Source organism: Mangifera indica, chromosome 9 (assembly GCF_011075055.1).
Source record: "Mangifera indica cultivar Alphonso chromosome 9, CATAS_Mindica_2.1, whole genome shotgun sequence".
Taxonomy (NCBI): domain Eukaryota; kingdom Viridiplantae; phylum Streptophyta; class Magnoliopsida; order Sapindales; family Anacardiaceae; genus Mangifera; species Mangifera indica.
Genome location: NC_058145.1, coordinates 16713310 through 16734282, shown reverse-complemented (window position 1 = coordinate 16734282; position 20973 = coordinate 16713310). Strand labels below are relative to the sequence as shown.

The 20973-nt window shown below is 33.8% G+C and overlaps 3 protein-coding genes across 3 annotated transcripts; 1 reads left to right on the top strand and 2 right to left on the bottom strand.

Annotated features, from left to right (window-relative positions):
• Positions 1–3084: 3084 nt before the first annotated feature.
• LOC123226344 lies at positions 3085–7091 on the bottom strand. Its single transcript, XM_044650848.1, has 6 exons — positions 6957–7091; positions 6163–6699; positions 5370–5444; positions 5063–5119; positions 4043–4107; positions 3085–3406 (listed from the first exon to the last, which is right to left on the bottom strand). Exons 1-6 carry the CDS (start codon positions 7089–7091, stop codon positions 3085–3087), a joined length of 1191 nt encoding a protein of 396 aa, XP_044506783.1.
• Positions 7092–8253: 1162 nt separating this feature from the next.
• Positions 8254–9589, bottom strand: LOC123226579 (LOB domain-containing protein 41-like). Its single transcript, XM_044651125.1, has 2 exons — positions 9276–9589; positions 8254–9179 (listed from the first exon to the last, which is right to left on the bottom strand). The coding sequence occupies exons 1-2, from the start codon at positions 9463–9465 to the stop codon at positions 8464–8466; spliced, it is 906 nt and encodes a 301-aa protein (XP_044507060.1). The 5' UTR covers positions 9466–9589; the 3' UTR covers positions 8254–8463.
• An 8130-nt stretch (positions 9590–17719) lies between these two features.
• Positions 17720–18800, top strand: LOC123226431 (ribulose bisphosphate carboxylase small subunit, chloroplastic-like). The gene is made up of 3 exons (XM_044650949.1): positions 17720–18038; positions 18135–18269; positions 18366–18800. Exons 1-3 carry the CDS (start codon positions 17859–17861, stop codon positions 18594–18596), a joined length of 546 nt encoding a protein of 181 aa, XP_044506884.1. The 5' UTR covers positions 17720–17858; the 3' UTR covers positions 18597–18800.
• Positions 18801–20973: the final 2173 nt, after the last annotated feature.

Below are 20973 nucleotides of genomic sequence, written 5' to 3'. Positions count from 1 at the left end.
AGAGATCAGCCATCATTTGGCCAGAAATTCCTTGGCGAAATTGTAAACCCTAGGTAGGGGGAAAATATCACTTTTTAAAACTTAATTTTGAATGAAATTATTAATTTTTTAAATTAAGGGGGTAAAATAATATAAATGTTAAATATTATTGTTAAATGATGATTTTATCCTTAATTTTAACTTAATTTTGGAGGATAGATATTAATTTTTCAAATCATGGGTGAGTTTTTAGATTTTTAAATATTGATCCGTGGGAATTTAAGAATTTATTATACCTTAGAAGAGAATAAGTCTTTGGCCAATTCAGAATTTGTCATTGGACCCCCTAAAAAGGGCCATTCAGCTTGGATGGGTTCCCCTAATAATATTTGACTTGAAATTCAGTAAGTTTTGCTGACATATCATTCAAATATTGACACCGACAGTGTATATTTGTACGTGTACAGAAAAACGTAAATTTGCACACGCTTTCCACGCAATTTATAGAGCCCCGACGTAAAACTTGATTTCCATGCACGACCTAATCGTATTGAACAATAATATTCAGGACAATTACAACCACCTCGACAGAGGTTTTTGGAAAACTCAATCAAAACCCCATACAAATTTTGGAAGTTCCTCCTTACTTGTTTTGCGAGATTATTGATAGAGCTGACAAGACAAAGAAGAAGAAATGTCTAAATTAGCTTATTATATTAGATGACTGATCATAATGTGAGATATACATATATACATAAATATATATGTATATGTTTCAGGTGGCCGCCATGTATGTATGTCATAGGATTGGATTCAGAAAAAATTGAACGAGACAGTAGTAGTGGTATAGTAAAAGCCACACTGAAAGAGAAGTCATTTTGTGTTGACAGTCATGATGAATGATGGCTACATTTCAATTTTCATAATTCATGTTTGCATTTCTGGAAATCATTATTATGTTCAGAAAACAGTCAGATCTCGTGGCACTAAATCTCACTCGTAGATATGTCAAGGGATGATAAGTCATTTTACTAGGATACGGAAGAATATTCACATTCCCAAAACATTGCCTTCAAAAATCTCCCAAAAATATATACAACAATGCCAGGAGCACTCAGTCATGAGAATTTTAGTATGATTATACATAATTTCTTCTTTATTTTAAATCTGTTTAATTATTTAATGATATATATATGATACTCAATTTGAAAAAGATTTAAATAAAAATATATTTTAATTCTAAATAATCTATGAAGAGATCGTAAACTTAAATCTATCTATTGCAAAAGAAAGATTGGATGAGTTTATGTTAAATGATTTTCTCTTCTTTTTCCTTTTTGGTGGATTAACAAGCAAGTGTTTTCATGCCCAAGATTCAAACTGAAATATCCATATGGAGCATAGATAAGAGACGTCAGAAATTTGAAGAAATAGCCTAGTGAAATGCTGACAATAAATTCACCAATACAGTTACATAACACTTTCAATTGTGCCTTGATATTGGGTCAATCAAGTGCAATCCAACAAGAGCATGTGTAGAAGTAAATTACCAGGATTTTGTCATAATACCCACTTTTAAGTAAGTAAACAAATATGATTGCATGGCTGATATTGTGATGAGATTGTGATAGTAGCTATACACACCCACTTTTGAGTATCTAACTGGGTATTCAAATAATATATCATCATATAATCTAGTAATTTTGAATTAAGAATAAAATGATATCAAATCATATAATAATATATCAACTGAGTGTTGAATTAGCTAGAGAGAGTTTTAATGTGGAATTGAGTTAGGCATGTAGAGGCAAACAACATGAACAATTGAATAGGAGTCTCCACGACAAAAGCCTCAAAACAAGTGGTGAAGTGGGTGAAGCACTTTGCCTTATTGAGGATGAGAAATGACTATCTTTGTTGAAATTGAAAGAGATTTCTTGTATGGATTTTGATCACTAGGCTTTATCCTTGTGGGTGTTGCATTTGCATGTTAGCAAGAATGATAAATTCCATAATTCTTTCCATTCGCAAGGCCACTAAATAATATGAAGTCAACCATAATGGAAGCCAAAAAGTGATGCTTTTCATGGTTCCCATGAAGCTTCAGATTAGACACAACTTGGCCCCATGTCATATCATGTTTTGACTTGTGATTTTTGTGGTGAGATTGTCCAAAGCCCGTTTAGTTTCTGTTTTCCACAAACATTCAAAGCTATTATTAGTTGATAGCTCAAAAGCCACATCCAAAGCAAGGGAAGAAATTGTTCATCCAAATTATTCAACAATAGCATCCTTTTTACCTATGGATGTTTCAGTAAGTTGAAATGTTTAGAACAACAATCAATGAAGATTTGTCTATGCAATGATACAGCTAAAGATTAATTGTATAACCGGGCTACTGGAGGACCTTCGAAGAGAATATTTCTACAGCTGAAACATATGAGAAGCCCGGTCATGTGACAGCTTCTGTAAATCCTGCTTGCATACTAATAAACTAGTTGTCATAGTCAAGTCAAGAAACATGAGAGGATATACTGGCACAAAAATTGCCTAGATCAGAAATCAATACTGGTTGTGGCTTGTTGTCCATTGACGTTGTGTTGTGGTAGGCACTTTGTGGAGCATTAACGTTGAGATAACCCCCCTATTAATGATAGTCGAATTATGTATTAAACACTTAATTTAATGTATCATGTATTAAGTATTATATCGTATCGTATAATAAAAATTTTAAGAAATCAAATAATTAAAAACAACATAATTGACACGTCATTTTTTTGAAAAATATCATAAAAACCTTTAAAATTTTAAAAGTTTTTACATATATCTCTAGTATATCATCATTTTTTCTAAAAGATGTTTAATTTATATTAATAATATATATTGTATCATATAATACGTTTATTATATCATATTAATTACGATAAATCTCATAATATATATTATTTTTTTATCTGTATTATATTATATCATATGTCATAAGGTATTGATAAGTAGAACTCAGCTAAGCATCGATGGAATAGGGGCTTGAATTAGAATTTATGTTTTGGTGCGGGCTTTGCAGCGCATTTATGCCGTCATAAGGTATTGATAAGTAGAACTCAGCTAAGCATCGATGGAATAGGGGCTTGAATTAGAATTTATGTTTTGGTGCGGGCTTTGCAGCGCATTTATGCCGTGAGAATTCGTGTTACCATGTAAGCTCTGACGCGCAGACACGTTTTGATATGGGCTTGGTTGTTCATTTTGATACGGGCTTTGCAGGGAGTTCATGCTCTGGTACGGGGTCTGTTGGGCGTTCACATTTGGCCCAGAAGAGGTCATATAGGAGTGAAGAATACTCGGTGCAGCAGTCAAATACTTCACACAATTACACACGTTGGGAATTGTAAGACAGTGCAATATTGCCCATAACAATTTTCCCCAACTGCAAGCACATCATAGTTCAACCATGAACGTAGAAATATATATCAAGGAAATAATGGTCTAGGAACAACAAATTCACAAGATAGAATGAAGTACACAATGCAAATTGTGACGATGAAACCGAGAGCTATCATGTCAGCCATATCATAGTATTGTCAGTTAACTGAATACATTCAAACATACACAATCAGTAGCAGCATAGATGCAACAAGATGTCTTGAATGTCTTTAACATATGACTTGAGTGAGATATATAAAGGAAGAGCAATACTATGCGTATTTATTTTAGGTATATAAATATATACACATTTATACATGTCATCACATGATTAGGTATTGTTTTATCTTTAATTTAAGAGCATCAAACCACATAATGATACATATAAATATATTTATAATTGTATATTCAAAATAAATACGTATAGTTTTATTGATAAAAGAATATACCATTGAAACAGACTGCTGAAATATGCTATAAAGTTAAAACGACTCCACGTATTAGTGATGCTACTCAAGGGTGGTCAGACTGATAATTGTATATATTTTAGCCGAAGGAGAAAATTACAGAAGCTCAAAATGTAGTAAGCAAAAATGCTTCCTGGAACGTTATATTCATAAAGGGTCGTTCACTTGGTTACTCCTTTGGAGCCATCATAACCATGCAAGCAAAGATCTCTCTACCCACCTCTTCTGCAGGCCTGGCCTGGTATCATCAATAGCACAAGCGTCCAACATTCAGTAAAGACATGACTGAATCTTCTAGGTGCCATCGTGTTTTAACACACTTCTCGCTAACTCAAACTTGCGCCAAAAACTAATCCTTCTGGAACACTTTAAACCACTAAATGGAACACTTAAGAAAGCAGACAGTCATTGACCTCTCTGGAAAAGAGCACCGGCATCCCACTATGTTGATTCACAAGGTGGAACTCAAGTGAGAAATCCATCAATACTGATTCACAAAGGTCCCCATAAATGTCAAAAAAAAAAACAAAAAAAGATATGTTTCTTAAAATACTGCAAGCCCTAGAGCATTCTTGAGTGCTGGAGATTCTTGTATATAAACAACACTAATTTTAGTCTAATAAGCCTTTTAAGAAATTTTTCTAAAAACTCTTTTCCAAATGGTCAAGTAATGAGCAAACTTCAACAAGTGACTGCAGGAAGCAATACCTAAAAATTATACAGAGTTTAGATCAAGGATTCCCAAGACAGAAATGATATGTCTTTTGCCAGGATTCAATTTATCCATCCTGAGAATATACATTTAACATCAACAGCACCTTAGTCCTCGGAAAATCAAATAATCTTAGTGTACAATGGACATTATTAAATAAGAGAAGTGAAGTCCTTGCTTAGTGATGAATGACGCTGAAAGTGGGTGACCATGAATAAGATCTTTTAACAGAACATAGCAAGTTTATATATGACAAACTTTTGGTTATTGAGATAGAAAGTCTAAGAAGGTAGGGGATACACACTCAAAATAACTAGTCCAACATAAGTCAGCCATCACAGTAAGAAAGAATGCTTAACACCCCACAAAGCTTGTCAACGGGGAGTAGAACTTTCCACTAAGAAAGAAATAGTCCATGTCGAAAATTTAACAACTCATATTAAACTTTAAGAAGACAAGAATAATCAAATCAGCGTGATACCAAATCCCCATATCTTGTTAATTTTCCTCCTTGAGCCAGTATCTCATCTAAAGCAACCTAGAAGTTCATATTCCATTTCAATATGGAATGTAAAACCACCTATTACACTGTCCCTGTAACCAATAATTCGGGATTATTGGAGAATTTGACACATTATAGGTCATTTCCTCTTCAAGAAGCAATGAATGTGCTAAGTGACTGAATGTGGATACCAAAGGGTAATTCATGCAAATACAAGATTCCTATATTAAAGGGTATAAATAGCAGTCTAAGATGAAGAAGGCAACCGAGGAAGCATATATATTACCTGTACAAGTTCATCAGTGTCCATAGCACAGGCACGTAGACAATCCACAGGAAGAATTCGTATATTTGCCCCAGTCTCACATAGGGATGGCAACGGGGAGGGGATATCAATTCCCATCCCCGTTACGGGGATAACAAATAATCCCCCTCCCCTCTTCGCGAAGGAAAATCCCCTCTCCGTCCCCGCGGGGAAAAATCTCCTCCCCATCCCCTCCCCGCCTCTCCCCATCCTCGCGGGGAAAAATCCCCTCCTCATCCCCTCCTCATCCCCTCCCCATCCCCACGGGGAAAAATACCCTCTCCATACCCGTAAATATAAATTTTAATTCATTTTTATATTTCCATAAATAAAATAAATCATACTTTTCCAAAATATCACTTGTTACAAGAGCTACAAAATATTCATTGTTATTTTGGTTCAAATATAAAGTTTTCACAAAATTTAACAATATGCAATAATCAATCTTTTTATTAATAACTCTTCATGTTGATATCATCATTAATTCTTCATATTGATATAAAGTAATATTTTAAAAACTAATCTGCAATAATCAATTTTAAAAGCAACTTACATAGAAAATACTAACGAATTTGTAATTAAAACTATTAAACTAATTAAAATATACTAAAAATTATTATATTAATATATTAGATTTAAGAGAGGGGACGGGGAGGGGCAGGGACATATGTATCCCCGTCCCCGATTACAGGGATTTTTTTCATTCTCATCCCCGCTCCTTTCATCGTTTTTATCGGGGAATCTCCTCCCCGTTAGGGTTAGAGAGGGTCGAGACCCCTAAAATCGGACCTAAATTGTCATCCCTAGTCTCACATCTCAATCTTTGAATAACATCTCCACGTTTGCCTAAAAGACATCCTACCATATTATTTGGAACAAGCAGTCTAGGGGTAACATTATTGTTTTCATTATCATGTTCAGGAGCAATTCCACCGAAAAGATCTTCCTCAATTATCCTGTCATGAACCTTCAAAAGAGCATCCTGGGCGGCACAGTGTGGCTCCATGGAATCTTTTTCAGTCTCAGCAGCTGAACCCTCATCACTGTTCTGTTTCCTAGAATTTTTTGTGGGAGAACTATAGATAATAATTATTCTCTCATCAGAACCAGGAATAGAATCAGCAACGGTAATCTTTGCTTTGGTCTTTTCCCTCAGGGTTTTGATTATGCCGCCACCCTTTCCAATAACACCACCAATTTTCCTAGAAGGGCAAAGTATGCGATAGACAGTGTCAGCAGGTTGAGAAATCCCCAAAGATTGTTCACGGCCAGAACTGTTCCGCTTAACTTTCTTAACATCACCTCCTTTTCGCTTGAATTGGTTGGTGGTTTGATAGTTTCTTGAAATAATTTCTCTTGTTTACATCCATAATCCACAAAGCCTGCAAGTACAATAAATCTGTGCAATGAATGGCCTGAGAAACAATGATAAAAGGCCACCAGGAAACCATTACATTCAGGTTCCTGCCGTAACGAGCAATACATTTTTAAATTACCATTGGAACCCGTCATATGTTCACTGTGATACTCAACAATGTAGTTAGGTTAACAGCGAAACTGCTAAAATACCCAGAGCACCAAAAATGTCATAAAGTAGTTATAGGGAGAGGCAGAAAGGCTTTTTCTAGTGCTCAAGAAACTGCTAAACAGAACTCGTCTTACTGATATAATCCTCTCACTTCCAACGTCATCCTCGGGTTTCATTTAAGTCACCATTAGTCTAATGAGCAAAACACAACTTCTTTTAAGTTTTAAACTCGACACTAATCTCCTCTTTCATTCGGGAAAGGGGAAGGTCAGCATTTGCTCTAGAAATAGAGCAGAACCACAAAATTCAACCGAATTTTCTTACTATTTTTCATGTGGGAAACAAATCCAACCCTTATTAGGACTGTAATAGTCAATTCGATAATATTCCCACCCTGGGATCCAATACTGCAAAAATCCAGGATTTTTTATAAAATAAAAAATACGATAAAAGACTTATTCTCACATGCAAAGATTGTTCAATCCTCAAATTACTACCGTTAAATATTAAAACCTAAAACTCTCAATCGTAAATAGCTAAAATTAAGAGAATCAGTTAGTTTTAATAGTAAAATCATCATTTAATTAATAATAAAATTTAATCATTTTCTCTTATATTTAAAAAATTAATAATTTTTTTTTATAATTAAATTTAATTTAAAATATTATATTTTCTCCCTACTAAATTTTCATATCTCTCTTTGACAACCTTTACCCCTAAGCCAACGTTTTCGTCAAAGACGAAGATGGTTCAAGCAACGACAAAGACATCGGCCAATAGGTTACCAAGGGAGAAGGGATAACTAAGGAAGAAGCTCACGCAAGAAAAAGGTTGCCGGAGGAAGAAATAAAAACCTAATAAAAAAAAAATGTAATATTTTAAAGTTTAATCTTAAAATAAAATTATTAATTTTTTAAATTTAGAAATAAAATAAATAAAGCATTGTTATTTTTGAAATATTAATAAATAAATAACAATTTTATTACAAAAACTAATTGATTCAATTAATTTTAATCGTTTATAAATAAAAATTTATATTATTAATATTTTATATATATCAATTTAAGAATTCATCAACCCTTGAGTGGAAATAAATTTTCCGGCCTTTATATTTAAAAATTCATCATTTATATATGACCTTATACATAATGATGGATTTTGAATCTTTTGATCGGTTAAATAAATTAAACTCTTGTTTATCTCAAATTCAAGCTTCAACCAAAGAAGCCATCGTGAATTTAATTAATTTATCTTTTAACAAAATTATTTATTTTTTCCTCCTAACTCAAACTCAGCTTTTTAATATACTCTCGTTTGAATTACCCAAATAAATCAGAGTTGTAAGATGCATGTGCTTCCCTCTATTCATTTACCATTTATATTCATGTAAACCACAGTTTGTACATGTTTTTGTTCACTATAAAGGGAAAATAAATTAAAATTTAAAAAAAAAAAAAAAGTCCAGCCTCAGATTTCTTCTATGCGAATTAACAAAGCTGCCGAGCTACCAAAACTGTCACCATTTACTCTTACGGCCTAACTTTAAACTCAAGCTGCATAATCAAGCCCCAGCTCCACCTTACACATGTCTCTCTCACACGTCCCACATGCTTCCAATCTTCTCTTCTTCACTGGCACCACGTGGCTTGCACGAGAAACCACCGGCTCAAACCCCAGGGTCAGCTCCAGCCCCAACCCAATATTATCACATGATGAACCATCCGGAACCACTCTCTCGTTCGGCTTCGCGTCACACTCCGGCTCGGCTCGGAAAAAAAGAGACGCCGTCTCAGCTGTCTCCGCAGACACCATGCTCTCGCTCTCTTTGCTCTCGTTCTCAACTACCGCCAACTCGGACTGGTGACTCAGAGAAGACTCGTGACTCGTCGACCGGTTCGTTTCATCCACGTCACACTTCGTCTCCTCCTGGCACCGCGCCGCTTCATCAACGGAGTAATTAAACTCAGCCTTCCTAGCTTTCGGCTTGACGACTCGATTAGCTCGGCACCGGACCTTTACCCGGTCAACCGACGCCGCTGAATTCTCATCTTTCGAAATATGGCGAATATCGTACGCCTTGAGCGGAGGTCCCTGGCCCATCGCCGCAGCTTCAGAGTTTATCGGCAAAATTGGAGCCCCCTTGAGCACGGCTTCAACAGCCGCCTGGCAGAGCTGCCAACTACCTGACCATAAGAGACCGACGGACCCGTATATCGGGTTTACTATTCTCCCGCAAGCCTCGTATAACAAGGACCTGAAAATCGCTGTGATGAAGGAAAACGCACTTCAGTTTTTCAAGTTAATGACACTACAAAAACATTTAACCTGCGTTGAAATAGAAAGAAAGGAAAAACACTAACCAGGACGAAGATGTTCAGGGCCGGCGTTAATGAGGTTCATGAGCCCAGCACGGCCGTAAAACTTGGCGAGAAAGACAGTTGCGTTGGCCTGACACTCGGGGGATTTGATCCATTGTAGACAAGGCCGTATACTGCAATTCTCACTACAGCCTTTGCGAAGAATGCGACACCCATTACAGCTCATACGCATTTTCAAAGAAATGGAGGAAGAAGATGAAGAAAGTGAGGAGGATGATGTTTTTGATCAACTGAAAAGATGAATGAAGTGGTGGTATTTAAGAAAAGAGGCTTAAGGGTGAAGAGCCACTGGGTTTTACAGGCAACTCTGCGGACGCAGCTGTTTTTATCTCCAAAACACTGGTTTTCACATTCAAGGAGTTTAGGGCTTAACAAAATACGGATTTCTATGTTCACTCTCGGTTTAAACGCGTGAGTCTCACTCCCCACCGCTAACGTCATTGGAGCGTCAGAAGTGATTCACTGTTTCATTGCGTAACGACAAAAAAATTTACAGCATTCTTGCTCTGAAACGGATGAAACAAGTCTGGTCCTACCTCGTTACTGAATTACACCACTAGAAAGAATTACGAAGGTAAAATAGGAAGACAGTAAAGTTAGGACAGGCGGAGAAAATTATGAGATGCCATGCAGTTGGGTCCAAAAATTGGGAAAGGAAGCAAAGAGCGCGTGGCACGCACGTTAAGTTGTCAGAGTGCGGTCGAATCGCCACATATTGGGGGAAGAGAAGGTCCCACCAAAAAGAAGGTCCCAGTTTTGTCAATTGAAAAAATATAAAAAATAAAGCTCCGGCTTTTCGGGAAGCCATGTGTTAATAAGTTCAAAACCGCCTTTAGACAAAACCAGTGACCGGTTTCCGGTTTTGATTTTCGGACTATGGGCGCAGTACAAGATTTGTTAGCCAGCGGTTTTGGAGGCCCCAGTAATTTCATGCTTATCCTTGAAGTCATGACACTGATCTTGGATTAGGTATAGATTTAGATGACAGATTAAACCGTCTTAAAGTACTATATTAGAGCGATTAATCAATTGGCTATTACTGAGGTAGTTTTACGTATATTTCTTTTATTTTTTTATTGCAAATATTTTTTTCCATTATTTTTATATACATATCATCAATTTATTTAAACCAAATTATAACAAAAGGCTTCAGATGGATTTAGGAGTCTTTGAGTGAGCCGTATGCAATGAGAGTCCCTTGTAAAGTACTGAGGGCGGGTCGAGTCTATACATGTAGTATGATGATTGGGCCCACTCACCCTATTTATTTCGTGAGCTATGGGTCTACTAGAGCTATCCACTTCAATCAATTAGCCTAGATTTTAATCGAAAATAAAATCACAAGTGTTCGATCTAATAATATTTTTATAGAGAATCTATCTATTATTATAGGATCCTATTCAAGATCATTATAATTCCTGTTTAGGTAGTTGTAGAATGGACTATCGAGCATAGGTGGAAGGTAGGGTGGGTTGTACCACTCAGGTTATGGTCAATCTTCCTAACCTCTTAACCGTTTTTATAAACATAACGATAAACATAAATTTTTAAATAATAAGATAAATTATTTTAAAAATATTATTTTATTTATTATAATTTGTATTGTTTTTTATTGACAGGATTTTTTTTATATCAACAACTTCTGTAAATATTTATATTTTTAGCATTAAAATTTAATTAATAAATTTTGTGAGTATTTTATTAAGTTTTCAAAAACTTATAATTTATTATCACTTATTTCTTGTTTAAAATTAAAATATATATATATATATTAATGGTATTCACTGTTGAAGCTCGTTGATCGGTAAATATATATATTAATTTATATAATTAACAATTATTTAACGAGTTAGTTGGGTGCGAAGAATTTGGCAGGTAAGAAGTCCACTCGATGCAGCGTCACATAATAATTCTATTATCATTATTTTCAAACTTTCATATATAAATAATATTTAATAATTAATTTAATTGATTAATAACAAAATTCACTAGTGGAGCTAAGGCAGATTACCTCTTTCGGCTCTTTAGGGTACAGAAAGCAACTTGTAATATTAATATGATTTGGTTTCATATTAGGCCAAAGGACTATTTCCCACTCAAGGTATGTTGCACACTCAAGTTTTCACTCTTTAACTATGAAAACATCAAATACCTACCCATAGTCGGTTAAATTTAACAGAACTCTAACGTCTAAAAATTTTATCTCTTTTTACCCCCACAAACTTTAAAAACTAAAATTTTTTCCCAGTCTAAGTTTTAAAAAATAATAGTTTCACCCTAGGGTTTCGTTTTGAAATCTCCAGCTCCATTGCCGACAACCTTTCCCTATCGAATCATCCTCTTCTTTCGGCGATCCCTTTCCTCTCATTTGGACACCCGATCGGCATCGAAGAAGCCTTGGGAGACGAAGAACTTCGACGCTTCGTCTTCCCAGACGAAGACGAAACCTCTAGGAAGACGATCGTCTTCCTAGACGAAGATGACGGCTTCGCCTTCTTCTGGGAAGACGAAGAATTTCGTCTCCCAAGGTTTCTTCGATGTCGATCAGATGTCCAAATGGGAGGAAAGGGATCGTCGAAAAGAGAGGATACTTCGGGAGGGAGAGACTGTCGGCAATGGAGCAGGAGATTTCAAAACGAAACCCTAGGGTGAAACTGTAATTTTTTAAAACTTAGACTAGGAAAAAATTTTAGTTTTTAAAGTTTATGGGGGTAAGAAAAAATTATATTTTAGTTTATTTTTTAATATTATAGAGAAAATGATGATTTTACCTTTATTACCGTTAATTTTAATTATTCATAGGTAGGTATTTGATATTTTTATAGTTAAATGATAGAAACTTAAGATTGCAACATACCTTAGTGGGAAATAGTCCTTTGGCCTTCATATAATTTAATGTTCAGCTTGAAGAATATATTCTATTTATTTCAATGGTGTGTCCTGTTGGGTGCGTCTTTTTAGTGACACGATTAAAATATTAAAAATAAGTAAATAGAAAAACAAACCTCGACCAGAGATTGTAATAGTTGGTTTGATTCAAGTTAAAGAGCATACTCGATCAAGGTGTCCAAGGGATTCAGTAAAGTTCTTAAAAGGAATTTTTTTTATATTATAGAACAAAAATTTTTAAGGGAAAATGTCTTATAGACGTAAAAAGAAAGAGATAAGATGAATATGATACTACATCTATTCGTTACATTATTAAATATTTGAAAATGACTAAAGATATTTTATTTGATTTATAAAAGATAACATAAATTTATTTTCAAATAATACAATAATATTAGTTTTCAAATCATCAATAATGATGTTACTAATTAATAAAATATTTTTTGATAGAAATAATGTATTATGGTTCAATGTTTTTAAAATTAAATAGGTAATCGAATCGATTATTTTATTAGATTATAGTTCCACTGGTTTGGTGGAAAATCGGTTAGTTCAACTTGTTATTAAATTATAATAAATAGGTTTTATTTAAGAAATTATAAAAAATAAAATCAATTCAGATACTCATGTCTATGAGATTAGAATATTTCATTTATAAAGAGTAATAATTATTTATTTTTTTCAATGAAACAATTAAAATAAAAAAATCTCAATCTCATTATATAAAAAAATAATTTTATAAGTTATTATTTATAAAATATATTTTAACGGATACAAAATATTTTTTTAATTTTATTTTTTCTTACTAACTTTTAGAAATTCATCTAATCTAATTTAAAATAATTAAAATTTTTAAAAATATCTTAAATTTTAGTTAAATCTGATTCTATCAATTTTGATTGATTTATCAATTTTGATTAAATTAATGAATATATATATTTTTAATGTTAATTAAATTAAAATTTGAACCAATTCTCAATTGGGTTTTCAAAATAGTGACAAAGATAATTAGTCTACCAGATGTATTATTATATTATTATTTTTATTTTTATTTTAAATAAGGACAAAATAGAGGAAGGATGGACAGGTGGGTTGGAAGGAGAAAGAAGAGGAGGAGGGCATGCAAGAAAGTCCAATATTCCTGCAAAATACAGAGGCAGCGCGTGACGGGCACGTTTAGATGTCAGCTTGGAATCTAATTGCCACATGTAACATGGGAAACGCCATCTTCTCAATAGCTCCAGGTTTTTGGGAATCCCCTATCGGACCACAGAAAAAACCTACGCCTGCGCCGCTGGTTTTTCTTTTGGTCCAAAGCTGAACTGTTTTTTGAACCGCTTTTACCTTAATTAGCGTCGCTGGTATTATTTATGATTATTATAATTATAAAAATAATTCATTATATAATAATTAATATATATAAATTATGATTATACCATAATTATAACATATTTATAATTGTTTGATAAATAATTAATTCAATCAAATGAATTATTGAATGTCTCATTTTTTAAAGATGTACTCTGAGTCTCTGACCTTGTAATTTATAATTAAATACTAGATAGAAATTAATTTTGGATTCTCACTTGAAAATAATTTAGGAATTAATAAAATCCCGTTAATCAAAAAGTAAAAAAAATGTTAAAAAAAATTTCCCTATCTGATTTTCTCTTTTTTTTAATTATATCTAAATGTGCACATCTTTTTTATTGTTACTGAGATTTTTGTTTTTGATTGGATTGATCATATTAAATAAATAAAAATATTTAATCGTTTTATAAAAGTTTGGGTGGGAAATGGATATTTGGCGTAGCGTTTCTCCATGGTTGCAATTTTTTAATGTTTGTTTGTGAATAGGTTCATCCCCCGAGAGATTATTCGTATTCTGATGCTAATTGGACTTAAATGGCCCACAACTTGGTTAGCAAGAGAATCTGTCTGTGAATAGGCAAGTATGGCCTGCCTAGATGCCTCCATACTTGCCTTCGGGTTTGTATCTTTTAGATACGCCAACGTTTTGAAGAACTGTCAAATCAAACCCATGCTTGATGTTTCTTGATGTGCTGTGGACATTATTGGACTTCCCCTAACAACTCCTTATCTTATCATGATGTATTCATCTTTTCTTTTCAAGTAATTGCATGTATTTTCAATACACGCAATTACAAATCAAAAGGATCATTCATGTCATATATGGTTTTCGAATTCGAATTAAACATTGATTGAAGGAAGGGACAATTTGAGTCGATTTATAATTAAATTGATTAATTAACAATCAAACTGATAAACAATTTTAAATGTAATTTTACTTTTTTATTTTATATAACGATCAAAATAAAATTCCTCTTAAACATAAAAAAAATTTGTAAAAAATCGAAAAACCCTAATTATATAATTTTTTTTTATGGTTTTCTCTTTGTTATCAATTTCTTTTTGATAACTCTTTTTGACATTTGTATCTTTTTCAATAACAACCTAACCATTTTCAGCTATGATTTCAACATTTGATAATGCATGAATGAATGATAGGCCACTTAATTGGTACAAGGGTGATTGCTTCTCGTGGTATTTGACCATGCATTTTCATTGGAAGCTGTAGCATTTTCTGACTTTAACCAATTTTCTAGGAATAATTGGTTTAATTGATGGGTAAAAAGTATAAATAAATTTTAGGTAATTTAAATTAAAGATAAAATAAATTAATAAATTATCTAATTAAATAAATAAATAATAATAAATTAATCGCTTGTGCTTCCCAACCTCGAGAGAGTCCTGTCTATGTTTCATTTTCGTTTTTTTCGGTTTTTGGAATTTAAACTAAGGCTTTCAACTTCTATTGCAAATGAATTTTATGTTGGATTGTTTTCTTTCTTCATTTTTTTTTTTTAATTTGATTATTTACTCATCAATATATTGAAAATATCATCCCAAAAAGTTGATGATCAGTGCCAACCATCCATCCATCTTGCACACTATGTTGTATCTAGAAAATGGGCGGCCGCCAGTAGTTTGGAGGAAAATGATTTTCAACTTGTAAAACCTCCCATTGTTTTGCATTTCTGATGTCCATCTTTTATCTTTCATTATTATTATTATTATTTTTTAAATAGTTCGACCAGGTGGCCTACGTACCCAGATGCGCATTAATATAATATTATAGTAATCTCTTCTTGTCTGAATCTGCAAATTTGTCTTGGACGAGACAGACTGGTGAGCTCGACCCATCAAATATTTTATATCGTAACTTCAACTTCACTGAATCGTATTTTCAACTGTTAGTTTTTGAAATAGCTGTGGACTAAACCTCACTAAAAACGTGTAAAAAATAAATTCAAAATAGACGGCATAATTAGATTACTTTATTTATCCTTTAATTTTAATAAATTTATTACTTGTAAACCTATAAATATATTATTATTTATGTTGACAAAGGAGTGCTATACTTTCTGTATTTATAATGTCGAAAACTGTGAGCCTTTTGCTATTAGAATTGATGTTTCGATGGCTGGTGGGTGACGTCCTATGGGCTAAATAATGGATTGGGTTGTGGTTTTGATCATGGTAATGGGTTTGCACAAGCCACAAAAAGTATGTGGCCAGACCAAGTTTGGGTCAGGATCAGGCCTGTTACGTCTGTACATGTATCATGGATAAAACCACTTATGTATGTTCTTAGAAGTCCATCGCACCAAGTCTGAATCAAAATACAAATTAAAGCCAGTAGTTTATCTCTTATCCTCTAAACTACTAACCCATTCAACATCAGAAAGGTATCAACTGTAAAAACAAAGGCTGGTTTGATAAGCAGCCCAAAAAATTATCTTTAATATATCTTAAGGCCTGAGTCTGCCCTTGTAACAGCGAGGGTTGCTTAAAAAAAGTGACTCAGCTTATTCACCACAAAGGATAAATTCGGTCTGGTCATTGTAAGATAATGTAGAGCGTCAATTGTGCTTCTATACTGTGCAGTATATGCGTGATGAAACATCAGATTCTGAACTTATATTGACAAAGATGCAACCCCCAGTTATTCCTATAAGCTTTTATCCCCAAGCTTTTAAATCCTTTTATCAAAGTATGAATATATTCAGTATTAGACCTTGTCAACACGATATCATTAACATTTATCAGAATAAATACAATGATCACACTGTCTCCTAACACAGATAGAATAGAATCAGATACAGTGTTCCTCTTTTCAAGCAATGCAATTTTCAACTTATAACACCAAGCCTTTGGTCCAGTTTTAACCAATACATAACCTTTTTAAATGGCGCATAGCGCACAAAGTGAGGTTTGTTCTCATCCACAAACCTTTGAGACTGACTTGTATACATCATTTGGATTTTCAGATGATTTTCGTTGATTGGTGGTCGGAGAGAGAATGGCCAACGGTTAGATATGGCGGATCCTCGTAGAAGAAAATAAGAAAAAAACTTTAAAAAGAAAATTGTCATTTTTTAACCTTTAGTAGGAGATTTTTAAAAATTTTTTATAAATAAAAATTGTATCTCTAATTTTTAATAAAAATTACCTTAGGATAAACATTTAAATTTTAAAAAATTAGGTAGGATGAGTGCAGGATTTCAGTATTCCATGGGTGGGAATAAGTTTTTGGCCTAATAATAATAACAGGAAAAGGATTATTTGCCACCCATTTTTTAGCCCTATCTTAAACGCATACCCACGCCTCATAAAAAACCCAAACACCTACCCAAAGTTTAATCTGTTTGCATTCACTCACATATTTTCTGTTAGATTAAGGGATAAATTCGTCATTTTATCAATAATATTAAATAATTAAAATTTTATCTCATTTTTTCCTTTTAATTTGAGAAACTAACATTTATCCTCTGAATTAAGTTTTAAAAAATTCAATTTTTTTCCCTGAAATGCAGCCATTTTTTCCGACGACAGCAAAGAAGATTTCGTCCAGAGGTCGACCACCTTTAGACGACGATGACCTAAGGACGACCATCATTGGAAAAAGTAGCTGCATTTCAAAAGGAAAAAGTGAATTTTTTAAAATTTAATTCAGGGGATAAATGTTAATTTTTTAAATTAAAAAGGGAAAAATGAGATAAAATTTTAATTATTTAATATTATTGATGAAATGATGGATTTATCCCTTAATCTAACAAAAATATGTGGGTAAATACAAACAGATTAAACTTTAGGTGGGTGTTTGAATTTTTTATGAGATATGAGTTTGCGTTTAAGATGGAGCTAAAAAATGGGCGGAAAAGAGTCCTTTTCCCTAATAATAACAGAGTTGGCTACTTCACAACTTGTCCCATGACTTTCACCTCTGATATTTAGGCAAGAAAGAGAGGAGAATACAAAGAAGAGACAGACGGAAAATTTAAAACCAACCATTATCACACATTCGTGGAGACTTGGATGAGATAAGATGATTAAGCCTCTTCCACGTGGCGGTGTCATTGTGGAGCTTAATGATAAGGCTAACTTTCTGAATTGCCGATCCTCATGTGGACATTATGGTGCGATGTCATCTCTTAATCGATCCTACGATCATATTTTATCCGAAGTCTAGTTGAGAAACTTCTGCCCGTAGGATATGAGATAGCCTGATGCTACCATTATATATAGCAACTGCAGCTACACTGAGCTGAATTAAAAGGCTGTAATTGTAAGCAAAGGAAGAAGAAAGAAGAAATGGCTTCCTTCATGATCTCTTCAGCCACTGTGGCCACCGTGAACCGCGCCAGCCTGGCTCAGGCCTCCATGGTTGCCCCCTTCAATGGCCTCAAGTCGACCTCAGCTTTCCCAGTTACCAGAAAGACCAATGACATTACTTCCATCTCCAACAATGGCGGAAGAGTCCAATGCATGCTGGTCCTTAATTAATTACCCAAAATTCAACTCTTCACTAGAAAACAAAACACAACCCATGTTCAAAATTGCTTATTTTGCTTGTTTTCATGACTTCAGGTGTGGCCACCATTGGGAAAGAAGAAGTTCGAGACCCTTTCTTACCTTCCACCACTCAACGAACAAGCTTTGTTGAAGGAAATCAGTTACCTTCTCCGCAGCGGATGGGTTCCCTGTATAGAATTCGAGTTGGAGGTCATTTTTATGATATAAATTAACATTTTTTAGGCCAAATATTCAGTTTGCCAACAAAACTCAAGCTGATAATTGGTTTCTTCTGATTGTTTGCAGCACGGCTTCGTCTACCGTGAGAACCACAGGTCTCCAGGATACTACGATGGACGCTACTGGACGATGTGGAAGTTGCCGATGTTCGGCTGCACAGATCCGGCACAAGTGGCCAAGGAGATCCAGGAATGCAGGAAGGCTTACCCCAGTGCCTTCATCCGAGTCATTGGATTTGACAACGTTCGTCAAGTGCAGTGCATCAGTTTCATTGCCTGCAGGCCACCAGGCTTCTAAGTTTATTTCTTTAAACTGTACTGAGGCTGTCTCTGAACATTTTATTTTTATTTTTTGTTTTTTGAGATAAATCTTCCCCTTTCTTTTCAATTTCTGGTCCGGATTCCGATGGAATGGGTGAGAATTGTTGAATAGAGGGTGGTTTCTCGCCAACTCTATTTATGTATTCTTGTATGAATCTTCCTTTTTCTGTTTGTCTTTGAAGTTGTGTTGTTCATCGATCCATATAAATTAGACTTTTGTTGATATATAATTTATAAATATGAAGACCCCAAGCTACTTACTGTTAATCCGATCACCAATTTCAGTGCATAGCACTTTAAGTACTGACAGATTCCTATTTCTACAATGATATAATTAAACAAACTTTGCTCAAGTTTTTCAACCAAGTGAATGTAAATTTACATAGAAAAAAAAAATGCAGCAATTGGATCCTTATTCTATCAGATGTCCCAGATTTCTAAGAAGATCATTTCTATTTTGCTTTGCCCTCTTCCTTCTATAGATTTCCAGCTGAACCTTGAGAGACAAACACAACATCTGTTGATTCTTTCAAGGATAAAACATGTTAAACCAGTGTTGTGCAGTGCTAACTCGGAATTTTCCTTAGAGATTTGTGGTGACAGCAAAGAGATGAAGCAGATAAGCCCAATTCATGACTTAGGGGACAAACTTCTCATTACATTAAAAGTATATGCAGAGAGGTCAATGGATAAAATAAGTATGGCGTGTAGGTAGAACGGGTGTAACCTATTGCACATATACAATCTGCAACATATGTAATGAAGGAGGAGAGTGAATGTACTGCTGAATAGCTATAACAAAATAATTTCTTCTTCATTTATGGTGAAATTTTCTCTGGTTTTCCTATTAAGTTTTCTACGTAAACAGAGTATTTGTGCAGTTTTCCAATTGTATAACAACTTAACACTCTTATATTCTACAAGTATTTTCGTTCAATTACTTAATCAGTCAAAGCTCACCAGCTAGCTTCAATCCAAAACCTTCAAGCTAAAGATAAAATGGTAGATGGAGCATTGCACAAACCAACAACAAAATGACTCTGTCTGAGGTCATCAGAGTTGTCATTTATCACTCATCACTATCAGCCCCACACATAGTTTGTGTGGACTGAATTAGGCTTTCTTTCTCCAAATATTTAAACCGTTTGCCCAGAAATTTGATGTTTGATAGCTACATTTGTGGACACGCCAAGATAGAGATAGAGATAAGAATTCCGCCATTTTCTTGGCCATTACTGCCGTCCGAATTTTTACAATAGATTCCTCGAATATGTGCCTTTCATGCTACACTATATACTGCCCAATCAAATCCACAGAAAAAAATATTATTATTATTATTATTATTTTCAGTTCTTGAAATTAACATGGGCGGATATCATGGTCTCCAAGAAATAGATTTTTACGTTGTTTTTGCGAGATCAGAATAAACAGTAGCTACAATGACTCCAAAGAAGCCATGGGAAGTACCTAAGTTCACTCTTCTGAAAAAGGACAATGGAAGAAGCCCTTAACAAACCAAAGACTGCAACTACAACAAGGAAAAAGGAAAATCCCCTCTTAAAGGTTTATCACAGTTTTTATAATGATAGAATTCTTAAAAAAGTATAACCTTTGTCCATACAAGTTTTTTATACAATAACAAGTGCAATCCAGACTTAGAAAGCACAAAATTATGCACATTATTAGTGTGCAATATCCTCTTAGAAGAATTTTATTACAATCTAAAATGGAAGCAAATTACAATTGTTGAGCCCCCAAAGGGTGGTTTGATTGGTTAAAAGCGAAATTATTATATGGTTTCAAGAGTGATTGAATTTAAAACTCATAGAAGGTAGGTTATCTCAAAATGAGATTTAGATTTTGTCATGTTAGTTTATCGTTAATTTAAAATTCTTCAATTATATGATAATATATATCAAATATATACCTATTTGTATACTTAAAATATATACATATAATTTTATTATCACGTTACTTATACAACTATGTGTTCAAATGGGTGAAGGACATTTAGGCAACTATAGAACGTGTTTAAAAATAATGTGTACTAATATTTGAGTGTTGTTTATATAAAAGAATCAATAGGTGGGTAAATGACCCATTAGAGCTTTAGTTTTTCTTTATATTTGGTAAGTTTCATATCGAGTAACAAAGTAATTTTCTTAGGATTTTTATAGTAAACCCGGCATGTTTGGCCTTTCTATTGTGAACATTCAATTGGAGATGTATTTGGCCTTTTCTATTTTGCAAGCATCCCGTCTGGTTTGGAAAACGTTTTTTTGGTTTTTTGGGTAATTAAAAAATGTTATTATGACCCAATACGTAAAAAATATCATCGGGAATACTTCTTGACC